General features: G+C 53.4%; 8 protein-coding genes across 8 annotated transcripts; 5 read left to right on the plus strand and 3 right to left on the minus strand.

Annotated features, from left to right (window-relative positions):
• Window positions 1–272: 272 nt before the first annotated feature.
• Window positions 273–3,282, minus strand: PG986_009450 (DNA mismatch repair protein; the record flags this gene model as incomplete). Its single annotated transcript, XM_066845672.1, has 2 exons — window positions 273–2,959; window positions 3,063–3,282. 2 exons carry the CDS (start codon window positions 3,280–3,282, stop codon window positions 273–275), a joined length of 2,907 nt encoding a protein of 968 aa, XP_066698070.1.
• A 1,447-nt stretch (window positions 3,283–4,729) lies between these two features.
• On the plus strand, window positions 4,730–6,061 carry PG986_009451 (uncharacterized protein; the record flags this gene model as incomplete). The annotated part of the gene is made up of 1 exon (XM_066845673.1): window positions 4,730–6,061. The coding sequence occupies one exon, from the start codon at window positions 4,730–4,732 to the stop codon at window positions 6,059–6,061; it is 1,332 nt and encodes a 443-aa protein (XP_066698071.1).
• Window positions 6,062–7,054: 993 nt separating this feature from the next.
• Window positions 7,055–9,142, plus strand: PG986_009452 (carbon-nitrogen hydrolase; the record flags this gene model as incomplete). The annotated part of the gene is made up of 3 exons (XM_066845674.1): window positions 7,055–7,621; window positions 8,103–8,974; window positions 9,085–9,142. The coding sequence occupies 3 exons, from the start codon at window positions 7,055–7,057 to the stop codon at window positions 9,140–9,142; spliced, it is 1,497 nt and encodes a 498-aa protein (XP_066698072.1).
• Window positions 9,143–9,713: 571 nt separating this feature from the next.
• PG986_009453 (uncharacterized protein) lies at window positions 9,714–10,097 on the plus strand (the record flags this gene model as incomplete). The annotated part of the gene is made up of 1 exon (XM_066845675.1): window positions 9,714–10,097. One exon carries the CDS (start codon window positions 9,714–9,716, stop codon window positions 10,095–10,097), a length of 384 nt encoding a protein of 127 aa, XP_066698073.1.
• Window positions 10,098–10,857: 760 nt separating this feature from the next.
• Window positions 10,858–12,311, minus strand: PG986_009454 (uncharacterized protein; the record flags this gene model as incomplete). The annotated part of the gene is made up of 2 exons (XM_066845676.1): window positions 10,858–11,402; window positions 12,026–12,311. 2 exons carry the CDS (start codon window positions 12,309–12,311, stop codon window positions 10,858–10,860), a joined length of 831 nt encoding a protein of 276 aa, XP_066698074.1.
• Window positions 12,312–14,603: 2,292 nt separating this feature from the next.
• On the plus strand, window positions 14,604–16,152 carry PG986_009455 (uncharacterized protein; the record flags this gene model as incomplete). Its single annotated transcript, XM_066845677.1, is given in 2 exon segments — window positions 14,604–15,329; window positions 15,343–16,152. 2 exon segments carry the CDS (start codon window positions 14,604–14,606, stop codon window positions 16,150–16,152), a joined length of 1,536 nt encoding a protein of 511 aa, XP_066698075.1.
• Window positions 16,153–16,367: 215 nt separating this feature from the next.
• Window positions 16,368–17,827, minus strand: PG986_009456 (uncharacterized protein; the record flags this gene model as incomplete). The annotated part of the gene is made up of 3 exons (XM_066845678.1): window positions 16,368–17,434; window positions 17,498–17,675; window positions 17,735–17,827. 3 exons carry the CDS (start codon window positions 17,825–17,827, stop codon window positions 16,368–16,370), a joined length of 1,338 nt encoding a protein of 445 aa, XP_066698076.1.
• A 1,622-nt stretch (window positions 17,828–19,449) lies between these two features.
• Window positions 19,450–22,351, plus strand: PG986_009457 (ribonucleotide reductase; the record flags this gene model as incomplete). Its single annotated transcript, XM_066845679.1, has 5 exons — window positions 19,450–19,468; window positions 19,525–19,682; window positions 19,742–21,882; window positions 21,944–22,242; window positions 22,308–22,351. 5 exons carry the CDS (start codon window positions 19,450–19,452, stop codon window positions 22,349–22,351), a joined length of 2,661 nt encoding a protein of 886 aa, XP_066698077.1.
• Between the last annotated feature and the right edge of the window lie 4,042 nt (window positions 22,352–26,393).

Here is a 26,393-nt window from a genome sequence, read left to right on the forward strand (position 1 = left end):
TGGAGCCTAAGCTCAACCCGCCTGCAGGAAGTGGCTGTGCTTGACGTGGCTTGGCGCTCAAGCACGGGAAGCTGCACCGCAGGTCACCTGAAGGTCACACAGGTCACCTGAATACACGGGCTTCAAAACCTGGGTACCGGTTCCGATGGAAATTGTTTTTGGGGGGTATTGATGATTTATTCGACTCTTTTCTGTCTCTGCAGGCCGCGTAACACTAAGTAGATAAGGTGGTAGGGGCATCTACAGTATGTATACCTACTTAGACATGTGTGTTAAGCACCCAATTGCTTACCTGCCTTCCAGCGTTGTAATAGTTTACCAAAGCTTCCCTCGTCACCTTCCCCGTCCTCTTGTGGAATGATGGAGTTGCCCAGATCAACCAGAGGAACCATGGACGGCCGTCCGTGGGCACATTGGAAGGGCAGTGCGCAGTCAGCTAGTCTCTTCAGCAGGCTCTTGCAATCATCCAGGGATAGCAAGTCATTGAACATAATAGCACTGCGGCAAGCCCTCGAGTTAATCATATCCAGTATACCTTGAGGGCACCGGTGGAACCTCGCGAGCCAGTGCAAGTCCTGCTCACGGCCTTCGTTTCGTTGGCTGGCCTGCAGGGATGATTGCACTGTCCAACCGTTACTGTGTTCTGCATGGTGCCAAATCTCCTTCCTTAGCAGGTCTATCAAGAGCCGGGGCTCAATCCTGCATCTTTCGACGATCGCCGAGGGTAAGCGGGTGACCTTTAGAGATGGGTGGTTTTGGTTACGACCCCTAGATAAGGCTTTGGTAGTTGGGCTTATCTCGTAAATGATACCCCAATGCTTCCCGAGGGGAGCGTACCGCTCGAACAATGCGTGCTCTTGGGCTGTAATCTCGAATTGGAGTGCTTGGTCTAGGAGCTCAGTTCGGGCTACAGCACCTTGCGAGATGTCTGAAGCTTGTGTATGAAAATAGTCGTCCATCAAGGCTTCCACGCGACACCGCTCATCAGCCGCATGTTGATCCACCACAACCAGGAGTGAGGCGGCGTTCTCCTTGTTGGTAGGCCCAACTTGTAATGGAACCTTGGCGAATATAAATTTCTGGTCGACTTGCGAGATTACTGTTGCTTCCCTCAACGCTTCCTTCGAAATACGCCCTTCAACACTGGTAAGACTTGCAAAACTACTGTCCCGGCTGCACAAGCAACCATGGACCGTTTTCAACTTTGGTCCATAGGACGAGTTCGGGGCACCAGAAGAGATGGAAGCTGCTGGAACTAGCGCTTCTGAGGCTTCAAATATAGGATTGCGCCAGTGAGATAGCAATTCTGCCGCCCATGTATCAGTTTTCTCCTCCGTATCAGGCTGATGTGGCTGGACAGGCCTCTTCGTTGTAAGGCGCAGCTTTTGGGGTCTCATCGTATTTTGCTTTCCTGGCTCTTCTCCAGTCGGCACGATAAATCCCGTCCGAGAGTCTATGGCGGACTTCTGCTTTGTTATGGGATTTGTCCAGAGAAGATAGCCAGCTTCGTCTGCTGCTGCAGGTTCTGGCGAGTGTAGTTGAGGTTGGCTGATGAAGGACTCATCCTTAGAAGACATGCCATCCACGGATTCAGCGTCTAGAAAAGGAGGCCGAAGTAAACTCCCTGACGAGCCAAACAGCGGCGGTACTGTGCGTTGATCTCGTAAGTCAGATGTTGTTGATTGGATACTGTGCCGTAAATTATCTCGAACTTCTGTGTTCTTCATCTCGGTAGGCTTACGTGGTATTGCACCTTGTCGCCCACTTTTGAAACCTGCGAACCCGCTGAAGATTGGCTCGGATCTATTTGGTATCATGGGCAAATGAAGCCTTGCCATTGCTAGATCGCCCGTAGTGGGCTGAGAACCATTTTCGATACCATTATGGGTAGCATGTCTTGTTTTCGAGGCAGGTGAAGCCCGGCCCATGTCGCCTTTCTTAGGACTGGCTCTAGCCTTTTCCGACTGTGGCAAACCGGCTGGTTCGCTCTGGAGAGGTCTGATACGGGTAGGGCGGAAATGATGCCTTCTCAAGAACTCGGTAACGACGGCCCTGACAATGTCTATGGTAGTTTCCAGATCTTGTCTGCCTTCGTTAAGGAAACCCTCTATACCTTGAGCAGGGCTGATTGAGTTACCAAGACGTATCATGATGTAGAACATGGGCCAGCGGTCAATTCCTCTTTTCCCCTTTAGCTCCCTGTTCGTGTAGCCATCTGTTTTGAACCGCCGGCCTTTAATTCTTTTATCTTGGTCTTCGTCTGGTTCAACAAGATCTCCCTGGTCTCCGAAGCTGGAATTGGAAAATATCTTGTTTATCTCGTCGTAGAATATGCTGGAGTTCTGCTCGCTCAGAAGTGGTTGAACCCCAATACTGACAAATTGCATGCGTTTGGTTGCAACTGGCACTAGACAGACGGCACCGCTTACTTCTATTCCGCCTGCTGATGCCTTGAGGGCCACCCATGATTCAGCAGAGATTTCTTCCGAAAGACCGGCGGTATATAGAACCCGGGAAATGCGGGAGACTAGTTGGGAGCGACGGCCACTGCCCGAAGCATCTTGTAGCGGCGTTCCATTGTTCCGGATACCAATACCTTGCTGGCGCGAAGAGTCGTGGGCAGAAATCGTAACGGGACTTGGCCAAGGAAGTGCAAGACTTGCCAGGATATGCCGGAGTCGATCCCAGTCTCTCATGTTCAGCCCCTTTTCAGCAGTCATGACACGCTGCTTCACCCGAACAGGCATAGATCCAAACAAGTCTCGTACTGTCACTCGAGTGCCATAACCTGAAGCAAGCCGTTTTTGATCAGGCAAGGACGGAGTATGGCGTGCTATCACGTCTGACTTGTGGATCTTGACTGTATTCTGCGAATAGTGTCCATGGTGACGGGATGTTATAGAGAGTAACGACAGAGCAGCCAACGATGCCAAGAATGTCCCACTTCTGCCATGCGTATCTGGAAGAGGGGGAATTTTGAAGTACCTACGGAAAAGGAGTTAACCCCGAAGCTCAGTAAGGCACAGGTGCGCTGACTGCTTGTATCTTACAGTGAGGGTTACCAAGGCCACCGGTGTCGCGGAATTCGGCAGGAGGAATGCCCTCGCCATTGTCTTCTACTGTACAATTACCTCTGGAATAATCGACAACGATGATCACCTTGGTAGCCTTGGCATCCAAGGAGTTCTTGACCAAGCCGCATATTGCATCATTCAGGGAGGTTATTGTAATCGAAGACTTGATCTGGGCAGCCACGTCAGGTGGCAGTGGTTTGATTGACATGTCGAGGGACAGAGTGTGAATCCGAGCCCCATCCTGTGATGCTGCGTTAGCTCGTGGAAGGTCTGAGCAGAGCTCAGCTCAATATGTGGTGCACATGCAGATCGGCCGTGACGACATGCGCATCATCTGGGGAGCTATGTGGATGTATGTAGATTCCCCGAGCCAGTCGAGAATCAAGCAACCAGCATCTGCGATACTGCCAAAAGAGCACCTGTTGAACTCTCTCTGTAGCTCGGTGCCAAAAGGAATAGGTCGACGTGAAGTCTATGTTGTTGTTGGTCGTGGTGGTGAGAGCTTTGGGGCATCACGTGCCAGGTATTGATTAGGCAAGCCGTCGTAATCTGGTGATGCCATCCGGGGCTTCAGAGCCTAGACTATTGATGGACAGGGAGGATGGGATGCTCCAGCTGTGGCAGGTATGACGAATGCAATTCCTTTCAGGGTCTGGGCTATGGTCATATGGAGGGGGGGCCTAGACCTTAAACCTTAGGCCTGAGGCTGGCCAGTGCAGTCAACTGATGGGTTCTGGGAAATGGGGCTGTTTGGTCTGGGTTCGGGGTTCTGAGCCGCCCCATTGCCTCATTTGCTGTTAGTCAGCCCGCCTGTCACCCACCTGTGGATGCTGCTGAATGGGATGGTGGATAGGGCCTGTGATTCCTGCCCCTTCAGGCCCCTTCAGGCCCCTTCAGCCCCCCTGTATTCGTATCGCAGCGTGCCAATCAGGGTGCCATGCGGCCGGTTTCCGCAGGCCCCAAATCCACCTGCTCAAGGCCCCGAGCCCCCCGAGACTGGATCACCAGAGGCCTTCTAGGTCGTTCGTCCAGCGACAACACGATTGCCAGATGAGGTCTCGATGCGATTCTCACCATCGACAGACCAGAAAAACTGACCACCCAACTCCGGGTACCTGATGCACAAGGAACCCGAACCTCCTTCATCCCATCATCTCATTGGACCACCCCGTTAGCCGCTCGGCATCTTCAATTTCTGGCCAGGCGAACCGCGAGCCTACCTCTGTCTTAAGTACATACACACAACCTACCACATCAGCACCTGCACACCTACCTATGCGATCGACGGCGCTGCACCCATTGGATCTGGCAACAAAGAGCGCGGCTCATTCGACATCTCCTCCTGGCACGTAGGTATCACCGTCACACGTCATCCGAGCTCAGGCACCAAGAACGCTTCTCAAGGTTTCTGTCGCGCGAAGCCCAAGAAAGTCAAAGATCCATCGCTGTCTCTTCTGCTGGAGCCTCAGTGGCTGTGCCGCCAGCCAGTGCCTGGCTGATTATCTATCCCCCGGTTCCTGGCCCTGGTTTCGTGACAGAAAGGCTTCCTGCTATCACCTTCATTTCTCTACTGTCTGACAACCCTCTACCATTGCGACTTTGGTATTCATCGCCCGCGGCGCAGATACATTGCACGGAACGCTGCTTAAATGGCCATGACGGAATCCCCGACTCGCGCTGCTGGTAAGTGCCCGCTTTATCTACTAGCGCACAAATCCATCTACGCAATCGTCACTTCACCGCATGCCCATCCGCTTACCCCCAGCTCTAACGAATTACCAGATGGACAGGAGCGAACAGGCCGCCGACGGCCCTTCTCGAATTGGGTGAAAAAGCTCGCCGGCTTCAAGAATGGCTCCTCGTCAGCCGAAGGGGGCAGCAGCAGCCGACACGGCCAGTCCAAAAGGGATGGGAACCACAAAGGCTCCAAGAAGCGAGGCCCGAAATTGAACAATCCCTACCCGCAATCAGGACAGGTGGGAGCATCAGAAAACCACCAGAGCCATCCATCACTCACGACAAATGACACCGGCGTGACGTCGGTGGTCTCGCATAGCCGGGAATCCGTCCATTCCTCCATGCAAGGCATTGCACCTCCGCGATCCACTGCTCCCACAGTCTCGACAGAACACGATGCCACATTGTCAATCAATGCTCCCTCACACATGGCCTCGTCGGTTGCGGGCACTAGCCGAACTGCCAACGGCGGCTTAGACTCGAGAAAGGGGGGAGACAGCACCTTCTCGTCACCCGCCCCCTCGGTACGCTCCTTGACGACCACTCTGACGACGATCCAGTCCATGGCCGCCAACGGCAACGCGAATAATGCACATGCTACAAATCATAACAACAACAATTTGCAAGCAGTCCAATATACTCAGCCTTTCCCCACGGCCTCCCCTGCTTCGGCAATCCCTCCTCATATGGCCCAGGCCCAGGCTCAACACAGCACCGGTGGCCACCCTACGACCTACAACATGGCAACGGCAAATAATCTCTTGACTGACAATGCGTCCATCCTTACGCTGGCTTCATCAAGCAACCGGCATCGACGTCGGTCTTTCGACACGGATGCTTCAGTGCGCGCTCTTGCGCCATCCTCTTTGTGGGGAGGATCTCGAGAAAGTCTGCCTCTCAGTGTGCTGAGTGCCAATGTCGATGGGAGCGGCATGCCAACCACGCCTGGTTTGCATCAGACGACCTCGCGGATTGCTAACAACGAGCGGACCAGTATCTACTCCGCTACAGGTATTGTGCCGACGTTACCTAGCGAAAGGAACAGCTACTATGCCAAACAGAGCATCGCCGGTGATGCCACCAGCGTACGAAGTGGTCTCCTTGGACATGGCAGGGCAGACAGCATCAGTGGAAGTGTTGGCGGAGTCGCCAGTCCTCTTGCCAGCCCTCTTGAAGTTTCTGAGGGGGAGCATGTAACAGAAAAGCCAGAGGTCACCGTCTCGGATCACGGTGATGTTCAGGAGAAATAGAGGCGGTTTTGGGAGGATGCATATGAACAGTGTTGTATCAGCCCGTAGAAACGGGGCTCTACAGCTGCATAGATGTTTTTAAATTTGCGGTTCCAAGCTGAGTTTCTTAGAACACGCTTCACGGAGTTGGGTTGGTCAGCAAGGAGGGCAAGCAGGTAAATTCTGAGATCGGAAATAGCGCTGGGATTTGGGTAAGGGGCAAGGGGCCACCAAGGAAACTCGAGAGTCACGATAAACAACAAGATACCCGAACATTGGATTCAAAGCAAGAATGATTATGGAAGCTTCTGGCAGCGCCTTGCGAAGCACGGCATACCATGATATCGTGTTGGAATATCATCAATGAGCAAATCATATGGCAGGGTGTTACTGAGATGTCAATATCACACTACGATGGTCAGCAGCCTGAGCGGAGCCTTGACATACTTTCGTCCGACATGATGCAGGGGCCTCGAGCAATTTATTTCCATACAACTTTCACGATCATCTAGGAAAGTGTATTGGCAAGCCGTAAGGCCAAGACCATGGCGGGCCACATAGTAGCTAAGTGCCTTCAACTCCTTGGAGTTCCTGAGGATATCATAGTGAAGAAGATGCAAGCCGACCCTATTCAAACCTCAGCCCGACTAGAATGACTGAAACGATACCCAATGTCGCCACTTGTGATGGTCATTCAGTAAGCGAGAGAGATGCGAGTAATAACCCGGCCAGTCCCATAAAACCAGCGGCGGGGGTGATGTGATAGTCACTCGTATTGATGCATGTAAGTGCATACATTAGGAAGTATATATACATCATTACTGACACGAGCCTACCTACTTAAATCGAGAGTAGCCCCTCACCCGTCAACATATCATATGACCAACCACCTAACACCACAACCTTAATAGTTACCATTTACTATTATTCCCTACTATCAATATAGCTGCATCACTTTACCTGTCACTATCACTGTCCCTCAAGGAAAACACCCCCTCCCACAACCCGGAAAAGATGGGAGTACCACCCAAAGGAACAATCCGCTTAGCCACGGCATCGCCGGCGACCCAGGGCACCACCCGGGAAACCCTCTCCCAGCTGCAGAAGATCGCCGCGCGCGCGGTGGCCAACCAGGCCGACCTGCTCCTGCTGCCCGAGGCCTACCTCGGCGGCTACCCGCGGGGCTCCGACTTTGGGTGCCGCGTCGGCGCGCGGACCGACGAGGGCCGCGACGAGTTCCTGCGCTACTTCCAGGCTGCTGTCGACTTGGGCGATACCGTTGGCAACGGTGCCGGCGCCGGGGATGCTTGGGTCAGGAGGCAGTTGCCTGGAAACCAGGCGGAGGCCGCGGATGATGTTGTTGCTGCTGCTGCTGCTGCTGCTGCTAGGGATCCGAAGGCCACCGCCGGTCAGAACCAGCGGGGCGATGGAACACGCGAAGAGCTCGAACGCATCGCGCGGGATACAGGTGTCTTCATCGTGGTCGGGCTTGTCGAGAAGGCGGGCGGGTCCCTGTACTGCTCTGTCGTATACGTTTCGCCTAAGCAAGGGATGATTGGGAAAAGGCGCAAAGTCCAGCCAGTAAGTTAAACACCTTCCCTTCTACTACTACTACTCCTCCTTTTCCTAGTTGAATATGTGCCTGTAAGAGGAGTATCCAGGCGGATAACCTACCAATATGGACCGCTGCCTATACTTATCGGAGTTCATTGGGTATTGATACTCAGAACCCTTTCTTTCAACCGTAAAAATGGCATCTATAACGACCTTTGGTCCATGGCCCAAGGTTGACGTTAGGATATCACAAGCGAGCCTCGAAGATGATGTGAAATTTCGGGGTTTGTGAATTGCGGGAATAACCGTCGAGTACTTTTATCCAAGATCTTGTTTGCATTGAACTGCAGGTTGTGGTTCTGTGAGGAGTTGGAGCACCAGCCTGACGACCGCATTGATCCCGGGACTTCCATATCCAGGATGAGCCAACAACAACTACCAAATTTATATCAACCACATTGCTATAGAAGACTGAAACTTGACATGAAGCTGACAAGTTGGCGGACAGACTGGAACCGAACGCCTGATCTGGGCCCAGGGGTCCCCAGCCACGCTGAAAGCAGTAACGACGACCATCCGCGGCGTGCGCATCAACCTCGCAGCGGCCATCTGCTGGGAGAACTACATGCCCCTGCTCCGCCAGTCCCTCTACCAGCAGAACATCAACCTGTACCTGGCGCCCACCGCGGACGGCCGCGATACCTGGCTCGGGCTGGTGCGGACCATCGCGCTCGAGGGCCGCTGCTTCGTCGTCAGCTCCAATATGTGCGTGCACAGCAGTAGCGGTACCCAGCAGCAGCAGCAAAGCGGCTCGGTATCGGTTGTTGCATCCCCTCACGATCGGGAGGCACTGTCTTGGGTGACTTCTCCACCTTACGCCCACCATGGCAGCACCACGAGGAGACGTAACTCCTGCCTCACCGAAGAGGGATTCGAGATCGCCCTTCCTCGCGCTACTAGCACGACCTCTAGCTCTTCCTCGCCACCTAGGGCGAGGAAAGAGAGAAGACGGTCTATCTTTGATGATGATGGAAACGAGATCGTGCTTCCTTGCGATGGAAAGGAAAAGGCCGCCTCTGCTGCTGCAGATGTGGTGGTGGAGGAAGACGAAGGGGTCGATGTCTCGGCTGTGGACGACGCACAGAAACAGAAGCAGCAACAAGTTGGCGCTGGAGCCGCCACCACCACAAGGAAATCGACGACGGCTATTTCCACAGGCAAGTTCCTATCGCGTGGCGGCTCAAGCATTGTCTCGCCCATGGGCGATGTGATTGCTGGGCCTCAGTGGGAGGATGACCAAGGCATCATCTACGCCGATGTCGATTTCGAAGATTGCATCAGAGGACGTTTGGATCTTGATGCCGCTGGTAGCTACTCCAGGTGAGTCTCGTGTGGTTTCCTCTCTTACCCCCTTCTGGCAACCATTCATTATACATATACCTCCTTTCTTTCTGCCACTGTCCTCTTACTAATAACATATTTCGCCCCAGAAACGACTCCTTCAAATTCTCTGTCGAAGGACTCGACCTTGATCCTTTGCCATATTGAGTCACTTCGAACTCTTTTGCTCGACGATGAAGAGGACGGCTAGAGAAAGATATGACTTATATTTATATAATGACTGCTCAACTCTTGGATCTAGAGGCACGATATAATGTAATTATTAAATTGACAATATATTTATGAGAAATGTAGCAGCATACTTTTTTGTCTGGCCCTCTCTACCTTCCATCACCTCCTCGAAGGGAAGCATGGCATCGTGGCTAGCGCCAGGAGGTAGTGGCTGTGGCAATGTGGCTAAGGCCAAGCTGTTCTAGCAGCTTCCGTACCCAATCAGAAAATACTCCCATGCGCCTTATACCAAACCGACCAGAGGGTTCTAGAACTCCTGAACCACTTATACGCAACAAGAATCTACGTAGCAGATTCGCCAGTAGCACTTACTACTAGAATCATATTTTCATAATCAATTGTTTTTGCTCGGCAGACAAAGGCAGGCATGAGATATCTACGTCTACCTAGCAAGATCCTCCTGAAAACACCTGCACCAAGAAGGCTGTACCATCACCAACTGCCTACCAGGATACCGCCCGAAGTCTTCTCAATACAGACAAGGACGATGTCTTCCTCTACCTCTTCCACCACCACATCACCCAACCAGGACACCACCACCACCACCACAGACCAACCCACCCCCTCAAATCACCAACCGCTCCCCCTCCCGGAGCCCCCCGCAGCCGGCGAGGACGGCACCGCCGCCCGCCAGCTGGAAGTCGGCGGCGAGGGCCTCAAGCTCGACCACCTGGGCCCGCTGGTGGTGCACCAGGACGGCACCATGAGCCGGATCGGCAACTGGGCCGAGATGAGCGAGCTCGAGCGGGAGAACACGCTGCGGATCATCGGCAAGCGGAATCAGCAGCGGCTGAAGAAGCTGCGGGAGGAAGGAAAGTCTACTACCCCCGCCGACGGGGCGGGAGAGGGGGAGGCCGGGAAGCAGCAGTAAGCAAGCAAGGGGTTGTTGTTGTTGTTGTTGTTGGCTTTATGGCAAAGGGGGATAATGGGGAACGGAACCCATTGCGGCTCGAGTCCTAAAAAATGAAAAGAGGAAAAAGAGTGCCAGGGCCTAGATCTAGATCTGAAATACGAAAGCGTTTATTTATCTTCTGTCATTTATTCTATTGAATAAGTCCAATTAATATCTTTCCGGTTAGGTTTCGTTCATGACCATCCTCTAAATGTTTATTCGGTTACCTTATGGTAGGGTAGGTGTTCCGCATAGGTTGAATGCTGCCAACTAGCTAAGTGAAACAGTAAGCACGCGACATTGCGATTCTATGAGCATACATGAGCGATAATGTGTTGGTACTGCCAATGGCAATGCCATTTCGCCCCTTATTATGTACTGACTACCTGCTTGGTAGGAAAACGACGATTTAGAATGTGTACTCATTTCAACTCGGCTTGGGGCAATGACAACAAATGGCGGAGTTGTGGCTCAGTGGGAAGGACCCTATCCCAGTAATATCCATCTGTTCGTGTACTCCATGTACTCCATTCATGGATTCCTATCATGTTTCCATCCTATGCTAGCGAGAGTCGGATTTCTTGCCCTCCTAAGCACATATAACTAACATAAACCAAATAAAAACAACACAAGCATATGTTACCGGCCTACATCCTTCATATAAATAATCATAAGATCCCTCCCCCCATCAACGCCTCTCGCATGTCGGTCATCATCATCCATTACCAAAACTCATGCATCAACTCGAAGCCTCGACTTCTGTTGCCTTCGATTCCTTTTCAACATTGCCCTCGGAGCCCGAATCCTTGCCCACTTCCTTGAGGGCAGCACGTAACTTGGTGTTGTCGCTGGCGTCTTTACTATCCAGCTTTCCCATAACCAGATTCTTCAACCACTTGTTCTCGGTCTCAAGGTGTGTGATTCGCTTCTTGAGCTCTGAAACCTCGTCACCCAACTCCTTTTCCCGCTTCTCGAGGGCCTGTTCACGAGCCTTCTTCTTCACTCGGAAACGAGCGCTGGCGGCGGTGTTTCGGCGGCGCTTGTCCTCTTCGGCGGCGACTCGGGATTGCTCCTCGAGGCTCATCTGCCGAGCACGAGAACGGCCGGGGTGTGATGGGGCTGGCTTGCTTGCTGCCTCGGATGGGATGCCATACGGGCTTTGCTGGGTTGCCGCTGGCGGGTAGACCGATTGCGAGCTTGGCTGGAGAGGCTGCAAGTTCAAGCCCTCTGTGAATGACGACACAGGCGCATTGGGGTAGTGGGCGAAGTTGAAATCAAATTCGTCTAGAGGCATCATGTCAGTGGAGGCCTGTAACGAAGAAACGCGACGACGATAAGGGGTTGGCTATTCATTTGAATACATCCGGCAAAGCTCGGGCAGGCTTTGATGGCCATAAACCCAAGAACCTGAGCAGTGAACGCCATGGCGATATTCCCAGGTGGGCTTCAGTGATGAACTGAGCTTTCCCCCCAGGCACCCCGAGATCACGGGGTATGGTACCATAACGTCGATTGCGCCATAGCTCGGCTAATGTGTATGTAAGCCCGCGAGGCACTTGCCATGCAGCTCGAAAGGGCAAGTAAAATGGGGCTCTGCCAATTACCCTGGACAATGGAAATAAGGAATGAAATGAGGCAGCGTGGGGTACAAGAAGAGAGCCGACAGGATTGGCTGGTGTCCATGATAAGGAATTCGCGTCCAGCTGCTGGAAACTGACGGGTGCTTGATGCTGACCGTATGCATGGCTTGCAGTCCCCCGACCATCATTGCACCGCATGTCACCCGATGCGGGGGTGCGATGCGATCATGGTCGAATGGAAAGCCAAGCATGCAAGACGCACAACAAAATGCAATATCCCTCATGATGGATGCTAAGAAGAAATGATGTAGTCTCCCGACGACTTACCGGCAACAGGGGAGGTGAAATCCAGGGCCAAATTGGCTGCCGGGGCCGGATTGGCGGCAGCAGCATCAGTGTTCGGAGCACTGACTTCGGCGGCCTCTACCGGCGCGTGCAACTCGGGCTGCGTGTGACTCCAATCGATGAATTCCCCCGCGAACATGGAGAGGTCATCGTCGACGAAGGTCTCTTCGGGAGACGCTTCCTGGGTCGAGACCTCGTTCAGATTATTCAGATATTGGGAGAAGTTGAGATTTCGGCGCCCCCCGTTCCCTCCATTGTAAAGCGACATTTTTGCCAGTCCTCAGCGACCACACAAGGAGTCGTCGCCTATACTGCGTTCGTGGTCCCAATCCTGCTCAATACTGCGACGAGCGGGTTTTCCCTCCTTTCCTCAGATTTGACGGTGCTGGCCAGAGATGTGTTCGAAGGGCGAGCCTCAAGTTTTGTGGACTGCCAAAGGGTGGGTCACGAAACAAAGGCAGCAGGCGGTAGCCAAAGTTCGCACAAAGCCGGCTGCGGGTGAGTCGAACGAGGTGGTTTGAAGTGGAAGTGTGCAACAAGTCAAACCGGCAGCAGCAGTTGGTTGTCGCGGGGTTTGCGGATTCGGTTCTCGAAATGCTGTCGAGAGTCGAGTATGGGGTTGTGGTGGTATGGAGTAAAAGAGAGGAGCAGGAAGGGAAGGGAAGAAAGGCTAGTGTTCATTCTTGAGTGGAATGCGAATACCGTCAAGTTCACCCGCTCGTAAAAACGACTCCATCATTGATCAAGGATTAGTCAACTCATGGACAAAAGGCGCAGTGGCACCACCCCTAAGCGTGGGTTTCTGGCGGGCAATCGGCGGCCCTGCGGCGGCCCTGATTGGCCTGCACGGCCTAATTTACAGAGTAAATCCCGAGTAGGGCGTCCGAAGTGTGCCCACATGGCCTGGCTTCATGTTGAACCTGTTCCTGCTCCTACTTCAATGCTACGAGTCCTATTACAAGCAGGTAGACCCTGATGTGCACCTGGATACGCGCGCGCGCACACACACAGAGAACACCGAGAGTATTACCTTGCGAGCCCGTATAAGCTCTGACATACTTGCTTACTCATTCTCCAGTCAGATGAGCAACTGGTCAGAGCATATATATACATGCAGTCATATCCAAGAGGCACCGAGACACAAAGAACAACAATATATATATATAAAAAGACAAGGCAAGACAACAGCACCCACTCTCCCATGCCCCAAGTGCCCAATGCCCTTCTCTTTGCCTCTCCCCACCACCGGAGTTCCTTAACCGCAACGCCCACTGCCCACCATTGATTGGAGGTGGAGTGGCCCGATGGCTGGATGCGGCAAGCTACGTCCCTTAACCTGGGTCGAGTCGTCTGGTCTGCATCATTGATCCGATACCTACTTACATTTTTGATTTCCAAGCAACGAGAAGGACGCCTGGCAGCCAGCCCCCAAGCCTGTCAGCAGTGCTTAGCTGGATGCACAGCTTGAACCAATTGTTTTCTTTTTTCTTTTGCTCTTCTGCGCAGAATAGAAGCATATGAACAGGACTATGATGACTAGATCCTTGTGTCTATCTAATCTATTTAAGCGTTACACATACAAGATACGTAACCCTGACACCCCATCTTCTGGGCTCTGGGGTCTGGTCATATGTGTGTTGGGCAAGGCACGAACCAGGGACTTCTCCATCGCATCGTATTTCCTAAAAATGGATTAAAGCGTAGCCTCTCTTTCTCCAGCATTCATTCCCTTACGAGGAGGACTGTGCATATGTCAACAGCTATGTTCACCGCTTGAATTCCGAGACAAGTGCCTTTCTTGTTGACCACGCTAGAGTTTGGCGATCGTGGCCTTTATGGCTTATAAATCAAAGCAGTTTCGGTGTCTGAGCTCGGTTGAAAATGCCTGATTAGGTGACTATAATCCGTTCTCAATCGCCGAGTGCCGGAGGATAGATGCATCTAGGGTTCAGCCTCAGTACTAACGGTTGTCCCAGTTGTTCGGGTAAAGGTGTAGTCTGTATTGGATGCATCGTACGTGGCATTCGACGACGAAAATTGTTGCAGTTTCATTTCACTAATTTCGATATTTACAACGCTGGTCTTCTTCAAGCAGGTTTCCTGTGATTGCGCCCCTACATTCTGAATTTTTCACTTTACATCCATCAATCACATGCCAAGTGATCTAGATCTGGATTAATGGGGCTACTAGCGGCTTATCTAAGCCTGCATAAACTGTGCATAACGTGTATGCACGTACTGTAAACATGTGCACTCACTACATACGAGTACTCAATGCTGAGATTGAGGTGAGAGCGCAGCATTAACGCGATAAGCTGTTGGCACAGGAGCTGTTCGGGAATCAGCTCAATCTGCAATCATCAAATCAAACGGAGCGGGCGACTTCTGCAATATCAATTGACAGGACATATATCCAACCAAATTCGCATCTCTGAGCCCATCCAGGCATTGATCCTGTCCAAGGTCCGACGCGTTTTGACGCGTTAGCTGCTGCTGGCGGCCACAGCATCACCATCACCAATCGGCCCAACACTCAACGTGTGAGTCAAAATACAGAAACATGGCGCGCCTCTCCGTGCCCACAACCGCTAGGTTGCCATCATCATTACCAGTAGAGACCTCAAACAGTGCCGTGGTCAAACTGCTGAATCGCCTGTCCCGGCCGTCTCTCCTTTCCATGGTGCTGGACTGGCTGGACCCGACCAACCAGTCGATGTGCCCACCTTTGCTGCAAGGCAGAGATGACGACGATGACGACTTCTATCCGCCCGCCGGCTCACTGGAGGAGCTTCGGGACATCTACAGTGACATGCAGCAACGGAAAGGGAGCAAGCGCGAGGTCGTGGACCGCATCGTCGAAGGCGACTGGCGCAACGGCGTCACCTTGTATCAGCTGGCCATGGCTGATATCCAGTACCTCTACGATCATCCGGGCTCCCTGAAGTGGACCGCCTACAAGATCCAACGGCTCAAGACACCCTCCTCGGAAGACGGTGCCGAGGGCCCCCAGAAGCTGGACAAGGAGTGCCTGGCCATCCCGCGCTTCCACCCGTCCACCTTTGTGCAGAACCTCCAGGCCGAGGTCCTGCCCGACGTCAAAGCCCACTACAACCTGGACCGGCCCGAGGGCATGCCCCTTTGGCTGCTGCGCATCTTCATCCTCGACTCGCCCTACAACACGGGCCTGGCAGTCTCGAACCGGATCGGCGAGCGCGCCGCGACCAGCTTCGACGCGTCCCGGACCGTCTACATCGCCTTCCCCCGACGCCTCGCCGCACGTCTACCTGTCCAACTCGCAGAGCACCGGCGCCACCACGACGGGCGAGTCCAAGAGCTTGCGCGCCCTTATCGTCGAGGGCATCCCCAAGGCCATGTCGCGCCCCCGCGAGCGCTACGCTCTGCGACCCGCCCATCTGTCCACCCGCAACCTGGCCGAGTTGCTCCATGTCAAGGGTGCCGGGCGAACCAACGCGGCCGGCGGCGGCTGGTCCATCTATGCCTCCGAAAACCAGAGGACCGACTCCCCGCTCAACCCCGTTTTACCCACCCCGCCCCTGTCCGACGAGGATGCGACGGAGGGCTTGGCCGGTGGTGCGAGGAAGAAACGCGCCTTGTCAACGAAGACTACACACGACAAGTACCAGCAAGAAGCCAAACGAGCCAGGCTTGTGGCGCAGGCCCGATTTGGTGACTCGGCAAAGGCGGATGACGGCAAGGGCATTGAACGTGTCGACATCTTGGTCGAGGACCCATTTGCTGCTGTAACAGGCGAGCGCCGAGGTGGGGGAGATGCGGAAGACGTGGGGGAAGACGACGACACCTCATCGCAACAGCACAAGAGAACCAAAGGACGGAGGAGTGGGGTCGACCTTGCCTTCGAGAGAGGACAGGACGGAGACGAGGACGATGGAGGGGATGCCCGAGATTGGAAGCCCCAGGTGCGACTCACGTTCCACGGTAGCCACGTTTTTGCCGGCATCCGGCAGCTCGTGGAAGCGGGCATTGTGGATGGCGAGCGGATGCCTGGCTGGATGACGGGCGAGGAAGGCGTCACGATAGGGGCTGTGCGGCATGGTAGGATAAGGGGCTATAAGGGATCCGGGCTGTAGTCTTATACATGCTACCAAACTTCATGATGTATGATTAATGATGTATAATAGCAGTTCGGCAGCATGGGCTGGGATAGATCTGTAACCTATAAAGGAAATTACTAATGGCAAGGCTGTCTATCAGCCATGTTGGCCTATACGAATGCACTAGTCTTCTTGTGTGACAATTTTAGGGGTATTCCCATCCATGGTGCGCTTTGTCTAAGTGTCTATGTTTATGCTGACTCGTCTAATCCAAACACCTGAACCGTGTTCTTCCAAGCCGCTTCGCAGACCTCTTCTTCGCTAACCCCTTTGATGGCGGCCACGATCTTGCTCACACGCTCAATCATACAAGGTTCATTACGTCCCTTGATCATGGCACCTTCTACCCACTTCTCCTTCTTCACTGTCTTCCACCGCTCGGGGATCTCCGGCTCTTTCTTTTGCGGCTTCTTGCCCTTTCTCTGGGACTGCTGCTGTTGCGATGGCTTTTGACCGTTAGGAGTTGCAGCACCACTACCGTTCGCGGACGGAGTGGCGCTGTCGGCAGTGGCGGCAGCCGAGCTGCTGGGCGTCGAAGTACCTGGCGTCGTCGACTCGGACAGGGGTAGCTGCTGCTGCTGCTGCTGCTGCTCCTTCTTCATCTGCTCGACCAGAAGCCTCCAACCCTCGTGGCTCGGGCGCACCTCGCACCAGGGCCCGTCCGTCTCGAGCATGAGGCGGTCGAGGTGGATCTCCTGGACGACGGCGCAGTTCTCGGCCGTCTTGAAGCTGCAGCCGTTGGTGCCGATGTAGAGCCCGAGGTCCATGAGCTCGCGCATCTCCTCGGCGGTGCCGGTGAAGCTGTGGACGACGCCGCCCCTTTCCAGGCGCTCGAGCTTGTCGCCGAACTTCTCTTTCAGCAGGGCGACGAAGTCGGCGTGCGCCGCGCGCGAGTGCAGGAACAGGGGCAGCTGCGGCTTGAGGCTCAGGACCAGGTCCAGCTGCGCCGCGAACGAATGCAGCTGGATTTTGCGCGAGCAGTAGTGCAGGCGGTCGTAGTCGAGGCCGAACTCACCGAAGGCGACGAGGGACCCCGGGCCGTCGCCGCTTTGAGCGTGCGCGTTTTCGATCAGCTGGCGCAGGTCCGCAATGATCTTCTGCGTCTTCTCGTGGTCTGGCTCGTGGTCCACCGGGATGGGCGCCGAGGGGTCCGGGTCACAGGGCATGGTGTGGCCGTCTGTGTCCTCATGCTTGTTGGCGCTGCTGAAGATGGCGCTGGAACAGGGGTGGATACCCGCTGTGGTATAAACAGTGCCAGCTGGGGTTCAGTCAGTCATCAAAGAGCCTTTTCCAAAGTATCAGCGTCTCAGGGGACACGTACGGTACTGCTTGGCGATCTCAAGAGCCTCCCTGGAGCTCGTGAAGTCGGAGCCTGTGACTATCAGCTTGGTGCATCCGACCTCTTGGGCTCTCGAAACCACGGCGCTGAGATCGTCCGGATGCCGTTGGGTTCCATGGTGCTTGCCACGGAAGATGGGGTCGGCAAGGTTGATGCCAATCTACAGAGAACAGTCAGCCAGTGCCGGGGAAATTCTTGGGGTTCATTGTTTGGGTTTACATCGATATAGCGAGGCTTGTAGGCCGGGGCTCCAGTTGCCGCCTCAGGGACCGGGGTCGGGGTCGTCATGGACGGCGATAGCTCCGACGCCATGGTAGAAACCGATGATGAGATGGGCCTCGCGCAAAAGCGGGTTGAACAGAGCGGGAAGGGAGGCCTAGTTCTAAAACTGGAAGATGCGAACAACGAAGAACAACGTCGTATCATTGACTTTTGTACATGATATAGGCGCATCTATCTTATATGCAATGTCAGATTTGACGGTGACTCACGACGCAGCTGAATAGTCGTATAGGGCTGTGTTTAATCTTATCAGCCAGTGAGTGTCGCTGGCTAGCTGCTACCTGCACTTGGCATTTGATGCAGGCGGTTTCGTGTCGATTACCCGGCTCAGAGGTAGCCTAGGTATGCACTGACCACGTGCTTTTGTGTTGATGCAAGCCCGCTCGTCCAGGCTGCCGTATTCACATGTATTGCAGGTAGATCTATGCAGTGGTCTATATTTAAAACCATGCCCTTTTCCTGTTGAAGGATCTGGTGAAGACCATGGCAATGGCGGGGAAGAGGGGTGCCTCGAATTTCAATATGCAAAGTTACGCTGCCTACCATACTGTGTACCTACCTGCCGCTCACTCAATATACTGACCAACGGACTGGTTGAGAAGGTGCAGTCGCGGGCTGAATACTACTTACTATACACACACGTACCTATCTACAACCTCTATGATAGGGGTCACTAGACACTGGCTTTATCGGTATCATAATCTATCGGCTGGAGGACAGGTTGCTTTATAATACCTACTAGACGGGAAATCTCTACAGGGCCCCAGAGTGCTGTCAGGGAAACGCGCACTTGGTACGTGGGGCCTGGCCTGGCAACGGTATCAAAAAAATGCGACGGTGCCTACTCCGTACTGGGGTGCCTATAGGTAAAGTCGGCACTACATCGTCAAGCCATTGCATCCGGCATCAGCATGTTAGTCACTCGTAAAAGGACTCTATCGATGCTATGAGGCCTTGGCCAACATGTGCAATGATTGTATCAATTGGTGAAAGTAAAAAAAAAAAAAAAAAAAAAAAAAAAAAAAGCCTCCCATGCCAATGTCAACGTCAAGTGCATGTGTCAAGAGAGGGGTGGTAAGACAAGACACAGAGTCCGACCACCCCACTTGCCCACCAACCTGCGCGTAAAGTGGTTTTTAGCTGGAAAAGCGCGTCCACTGGCGTGTTAGTAGGCGTCCAAAGCCCATTGATGATTGCTCCGTCCCCCCCCAGCCGTATCGGATTTCCATCCCTGCACCTCTCGAGCTGATTAATGCGCCTGAAAAGCACCCCCGGCCTCTGGCGTCTTTGTAAGAGATCCCAAGTACCCTTTTTGGCTGTCTTCACATCAATCAATTGATCCGAGCTTGTTTTCGACGCGTTTTCCACCATCCAGAGGCGCGCCTGTTCGCGATTTCCATTTAAATTGGCCCGCCTTTGCAAAATCGATGGTTGTTCCTCCAACACCCCAACTTTCCACTCAACAACACACATCATTTTACGATACCAGCATCTTCTACTCCTATCCCACAGTAGATGCTCCCGCCTTAACATCATTCCGAGGCCCAATTGCTAGAACGTCTACTTTGCTGTAGGACTTCGCTCATAATACCCCTCGTCTCAACTGATCTCTCCACCCCCGTCGGGTCAGAAGACACTCAACCTTCTTCGCCATGTATGTCAAGAAGCGTGGTATGTATCAGGTCCTATCCCTATCTTTCTGGCACAGCCGACTCATAATCAAACAGATGGACGCCAGGAGCGTGTCCAATTCGACAAGATCACTGCTCGTGTCTCGAGGTTATGTTATGGCCTCGACGCCGACCATGTCGATCCCGTTGCCATCACACAAAAGGTCATCTCCGGTGTATACGGAGGTGTCACGACTGCACAGCTCGACGATCTGGTATGTTTGCCTGCTGCCAACCACTCTTGATTGCTTTTGCTAACCCATCTTCCTCCTAGGCTGCTGAAACCGCCGCCTACATGACCGTCACACATCCAGACTACGCCATCCTGGCTGCACGTATTGCCGTGTCCAACCTCCACAAGCAGACCAAGAAGCAATGGTCTTCAGTCGTCAGTGACCTCTACCACTATGTCAACCCCAGGAACAACACGGCATCGCCCATGATTGCCAAGGAGACCTACGAGTGCGTCATGAAGCACAAGGAGGAGCTCGACTCAGCTATTGTCTACGATCGAGACTTCAACTACCAATACTTCGGCTTCAAGACTCTGGAGCGCTCATATCTCCTCAAGCTCAACGGCAAGATTGCCGAGAGACCCCAGCACATGATCATGCGTGTCGCTGTCGGCATCTGGGGAGACGATGTCGAGAAGGTCATTGAGACCTACAACCTCATGTCGAGCAAGTTTTTCACACACGCCTCTCCTACTCTGTTCAACGCTGGTACTCCCCAAGCCCAGCTTTCCTCATGTTTCCTCGTGGACATGAAGGATGACAGCATTGAGGGAATCTATGACACCCTGAAGACTTGTGCTATGATCTCAAAGATGGCGGGTGGCATCGGTCTCAATGTTCATCGCATCCGAGCCACCGGTTCTTACATTGCTGGCACCAACGGCACCTCCAATGGCATCGTGCCCATGCTCCGTGTCTTCAACAACACTGCTCGATACGTCGACCAGGGTGGCAACAAGCGCCCCGGTGCTTTCGCCATTTACCTGGAGCCTTGGCACTCTGATGTTTTCGAGTTCCTTGACCTCCGCAAGAACCACGGCAAGGAGGAGATCCGTGCCCGTGATCTTTTCCTTGCTCTGTGGATTCCGGATCTGTTCATGAAGCGTGTCGAGAAGAACGGAGAGTGGACCCTCATGTGCCCCAACGAGTGCCCTGGTCTTGCTGATGTCTATGGTGATGAGTTCGAGGCCCTGTATGAGAAGTACGAGGCGGAGGGCAAGGGCCGTAAGACGGTCAAGGCCCAGAAGTTGTGGTACGCCATCCTCGAGGCCCAGACCGAGACTGGTAACCCCTTTATGCTTTACAAGGATCACTGCAACCGCAAGAGCAACCAGAAGAACTTGGGTACCATCCGCAGCTCCAACCTGTGCACTGAGATCATCGAGTACTCGGCCCCTGATGAGGTCGCCGTCTGCAACTTGGCTTCGCTGGCTCTGCCCGCGTTTGTCGACTACAACTCGGGCACGTACGACTTCCAGAAGCTCCATGAGGTCACGCAGGTTGTCGTCCGTAACCTGAACAGGATCATCGATGTCAACTACTACCCCGTCATTGAGGCACGCAACAGCAACATGCGTCATCGTCCCATTGGTCTTGGTGTCCAGGGTCTTGCGGATGCCTTCTTGGCTCTTCGCATGCCTTTCGAATCACCCGAGGCTAAACAGCTGAACAAGCAGATCTTCGAGACAATCTACCACGCTGCCTTGACCGCCTCGATGAAGATTGCCCAAGTCGAGGGCACCTACTCCACATACGAGGGTAGTCCCGTCTCCCAGGGTATCCTTCAGTATGACATGTGGAATGTCACCCCGTCCGATCTCTGGGACTGGGCCTCTCTGAAGGAGCAGATCAAGCAGCACGGTATTCGCAACAGTTTGCTGATGGCACCTATGCCTACCGCCTCGACGTCCCAGATCCTGGGCAACAACGAGTGCTTCGAGCCCTATACCTCCAACATCTACTCACGTCGTGTCCTGGCTGGTGAATTCCAAGTCGTCAACCCCTGGTTGCTCAAGGATCTTGTTGACATGGGTCTCTGGTCTGACAACATGAAGAACCGCATCATCGCCGAGGGTGGTTCCATCCAGAACATTCCCAACATCCCTGCTGAGGTCAAGGCTTTGTACAAGACTGTCTGGGAGATCTCACAGCGTACCGTTGTGCAGATGGCGGCTGACCGTGGTGCCTTCATTGATCAGTCCCAATCTCTCAACATCCACATGCGTGATCCTACCATGGGTAAGATCACCAGCATGCACTTCGCGGGGTGGAAGCTCGGTTTGAAGACGGGCATGTACTATCTGAGAACGCAAGCTGCTGCTGCTCCTATCCAGTTCACCGTGGACCAGGAACAGCTGAAGGTTGAGGATAGCCAAGTTTCACGGATAGGAGCCCTGAAGAAGCGCGCACCCCCCGTCCGGCAGCTACGTATCTCACCCCTCCTCCCCTGCTGCGGGACCTAGACCCATGGCGAACAACAGCCTTGCCAGCAGCCCTGGTGGCATGCCCACGCCAAGCACCACCCCTCCGCCCGCGGCCCAGGTCCAGCAACCTGCACCTTCGCCAATCAAGACCGTGCCCTTCAAGGCTGATGTTGAGGAGGGCGAGAGCCCCAAGGCTCTGCCCACTGAGCCGGATGAGAAGGTTAAGGACGAGTCTGAGCCAGTTCTCCAGGGCAAGAAGACGCCTGGCCAAGAAGAGGACAAGGGTGATGAGAGCAAGGAGCGTGAGTTTGATATCTACAACGAAGCTGTGCTGGCCTGTAAGTTGCCCCGTATCCCTATAGCATTAAGCGTTTTGAGTTCCATCAACTGACAAACTTCACAGGCAGCATTGAGAACCCCGAATCTTGCGTGATGTGCAGTGGTTAAGTGCTGCATCGTAACGATAAGGTTTCCGGGAAGAGATGACGATATGAGACGGCTGATGATGGATATACATAATGTTTTGGGATTTGATTACGGCCAATTCCCCCGGTGGCCCTGATGGCTTTTGGGGGTTTTGTCCATGTGCGAGGTCCCTCAAGCGGTGAGGTACCGAACGTTGACGCATCGATGCATTGTACTATGGATAAGGTTATGTTTCCCATTTTGCGTTTTGGTTTTCTATGGTAGAGATACACATTCAACAGGTCCTGGTGTTTTCGTAAGTCGGTCCCTTGCCTGCCACAGTGCTTCTCACGGGCAGGGTGGCAAGGCGGTTTGCGAGCTCAATGAACAAATATTAAACAATCACTCCCTAGTTTCTGACGTGACATTAGTTGCTGTGCTTTTCAGGTAAACGCCTGAACAAGCGGCTGGGCTTAGTCCAGGCCGTTACCATCATCGTCATAAAGCCAAGGCTAGGAGACAAATAGATAATAGGAATGTGCAATCGGCAGACACTGTTGATTTTATAGTCTGAAAGGCTTGATAACAACATCGCGGGGAAAGGCTGACTGTAAACCATGTTGTATTAACCTACTAGCTTCCAACTGCTATGGTGACCACTGTTGGAGCAGAAAAGGGGGCTTGGCAGGCTTAGGCCAAAAACAGGCATTGATATCTTCCAACGATTGCCCAAGCTCTTCAAGACTGGTGGTACCAAACTAGGTATGTGGCCGAATCAAAAAGGGACTGTCAGAGAGGGCCTCCAACCCAGGGACCCGAACATTGCATGCATCTGGTCTCTACGCTGCAGTCAATAGAGGGGCGACTGGGTCAGGGGCTGGGCCAGGGGGCTGATCTTCTAGAACAAACCAGCTTCGGTTGAACCATCAAAGCGAAGAGTCAATTGCGAGACATGAATGTTTCACAGAAGGAAAAATGTCCTCGTGCGCGATCTGCAGAGCTGACGGCTTTGTACTCGTATTTTTTATGAAGTTGGCGAGACAAGAGGGTCACGTGAAGATGAATTCGTCTCCGTGGTGAAATGGTCGCATTAACCCTTCTACCCTCTCTATGCGTATTGCGACAGGAAGTGACTGCAACTCAAGATTATACAGCAGCCGTTTCGAGGCCATCAGAAAGTGGCCGCAGGTTTAGGTCCCGCAAACACCAGAGATTGACGGTAGGTAGGCAAGTGACAGGAAACCATACTCTACGGCGCCCCTATACCGTACACTTACCACACCTGCCGAGATTTGCTGCGACCACAAACAGGGCGGTCAAATTTCCTTTGAACAACGTCGAAGTGGGTATCGAGATCGCATATCGTCACACAGAAAATGATAGGCATCCGGGACGATCTTTACCAGGCGCTTCTCCAAGGCGTTTGGCAGGGCCAAAGTAACGCGGTGAGCAACGTAACCATTGCTGTCGGGCTGGGCGTATCTGTGTATACCGATAGTGCAACTGGCTCTATTCAATATTACGAGGCTTCGCCACGCAACAGGGTTGGTGTGGCCAAATGGCTAGAACGGCCACCAAAGCAGGTAAGCTTCTTTGTGATAGGCAATGAAACACCAAAGTCGGACGATGGCTTCCGGCTACCATTGAGACGTCATGTCCAAAAGACGGTAGCCAACTCGGCCATGTCGGTACACAGCTAGGTTAGCCAACTAGCTCACATGCGGACAATCCTTCAATCGAACCGGGCTTGGGTAGAACATCCGTTCTGGGCGGCAGATCAGCCCGTGTCGAGCCCAGAGACCGTCGCCTTTTGGCAGCTGTAGATCAGTGTTCGTCCACAGAACCCAAGAGTAGTTGTCTTCCCTCATGGGCGTCGTCATCGCTGGAAACCGTGGGAACACACCCATTGGGCAAGCGGGCTGCCCGTTTGCATACACCCAGGCAGGTTTCACCTAACGAGAATGCAGCAACTCCCCGTGCTTCCCCTCCTCGGAAAGAGGGCAACAAGGCAAATATGCGAAGGGAGGCCTCTGCTGTCATTAGCCGACATCTGTTGTGAGCCAGATGTCCAGCTGTACGTAAGCCGACCCTAGTAGCAACAACTCAGCTATTGATCACTACTTGATGTGACTATCCTGGAGCCGCAGTGAGTGGGTGGTTTTTGTCGATCTCGTCATTTTCGCACTAGAAAGACCCAGATTCACACCGCGTTGGGGGGAGATGGGTATTTACACACACGATGACGAACATGGTTTGGTGGCATCCTTGTAGTTGTTGTCCAGGTGACGCTCAACTGTTTCTGATAGACTTTTGAGGTTGATAGGCCGATGGACGGGGACAGGTCGCGAACAGAGATCTGGGCCTTGTCAAAGCAGAAACAGAGTTGCCAGCCATGGCCCACGGGTTGTGGGGAGAGGCGTACCTAGGTACACTGGATTGGACGCGAAAGAAAAATGAAAGATGATCGACTGCCTGACTGCAAGCTGAACTTTGCTCTGCGAGAGGGAAAGGCGGAGGGGCCGAGGGAGGGGTGCTATTTCGTCACGCGAAAACGGCCTACTCGGCATACACCTGCTGCCAGCAGAAAACCGTGCCACGCAGCCACGGCTTCCACGAGCACCTAACCTAGATGATCCTCCCCGACCAGACACGCAATATCAGTTTAAGCGTTTGCATGCCACTACCATCCACTCTCCAGCGTGCTCCACGTAGTACCTGGTGAGAAAATGTGAATGAAAGGCGGTTGGGACCGACGGGCTCCATCCTGCTTCTGGGATTCAGCTGCATAGCGTCGAGAGATTGGAGAGATCTCCAGCCAGGATCGCCGTGCATGGCCACCAGGATCGCTTTAGGTGGGGGGGTACAGACTCGATGTAGCTTGAGAGGTTCCCGTTCTGGCAACTGGATGACATCAATGCGGATTCTGCCGCATCGTGCTGCTGGCACTTGCGGTTGCGCTAGCCAAGTATGAGCGCAAATGGTTCGAATTGGCATTCACCCTTATTGATTTATAGACGAGCAGGCAGGAAGGCAGACAGGCAGGTATCAATGTACGCGGGCGTCCAGAAGCATCGAGCACACGCTGTGTGGTGTTTCCATGTCAACCTGTGGGACAGCCTGTCGATCCACGTCACTGCCTTTTCCAAGGTCTTGTTTCCCGGTTTTTTTGTTTTTCTCTTTTTTTTTCTGGATGGCTGGCCGGCTAGCGCCGTTATTCACTGTCGAGCAGTCTCGCAGTGAAAAAACATTGCGCCAGGCCCAACCCGGTAACGTGGCTTTGCGGGACCCCGCTAGCCAATGAGTTCTTGCCAACAACTAAGCTCCAGCCACTTCGATCGTCGAATCTTGACCTCAACCCTTGCGATGCGTTCTTCCAGAAGCAACACTGCTGTCGTGCCTTGTTTTGGGTAGCGTTCGAAAGTCGGTGGACGGTGCCGGCCCGTCTCGCTGCCCGCCTCTCATCTATTCCATCGCATGCATTGTCTGTCATCCGATGTATAGACTCCCAATGGAAACAGCAAGCATCAGGCCATAGGTAAAGTATGTACAGCTGGGACTGCAGGTGCAGGTGCAGGTGCAGGTGCAGGCGATGATGGTTTGAAACCGATCGTTCGTGAAACATGCAGCACGCCAGCCGTAATTGCATGTACACCATCCATCTCCAGCCAGGTGACGATGAAGACATCTACAACTAGGTAGGCAATAAATCCGATGGTCCATGCTGCATCAAATAGAGGACGTCAGTCCGCAAGGTGAGCTTGACTATGTAATCAAGATCAACAAGACGAGCTCGGTAGCACCACACTATGTTCATCCGAGCTAGGCCAGGTATAAAACAGGATATCATGGTCGGGAAATGGCAGGGGCATAGGTTTAGTCGTACATACATGCCATTGGTCGAGCAAATCTTATTGACCAGAACAGTTGAACTATTCGATTACACATGGTAGTAAGTAGGTAGGGGGTAGGGGCGGTGGGCGACTGGGGTAGGGGGGAAAAGACGAGGCCCAGGCCCATGCCCAGGTCGCTGTATCCTGAAAAACAATGGCTTGCAGACATTATCAACCTTCAATGTTACGTCGTG

This window comes from Apiospora aurea, assembly GCF_038362705.1.
Source record: "Apiospora aurea strain CBS 24483 chromosome Unknown utg000006l_segment0_segment0, whole genome shotgun sequence".
Taxonomy (NCBI): domain Eukaryota; kingdom Fungi; phylum Ascomycota; class Sordariomycetes; order Amphisphaeriales; family Apiosporaceae; genus Apiospora; species Apiospora aurea.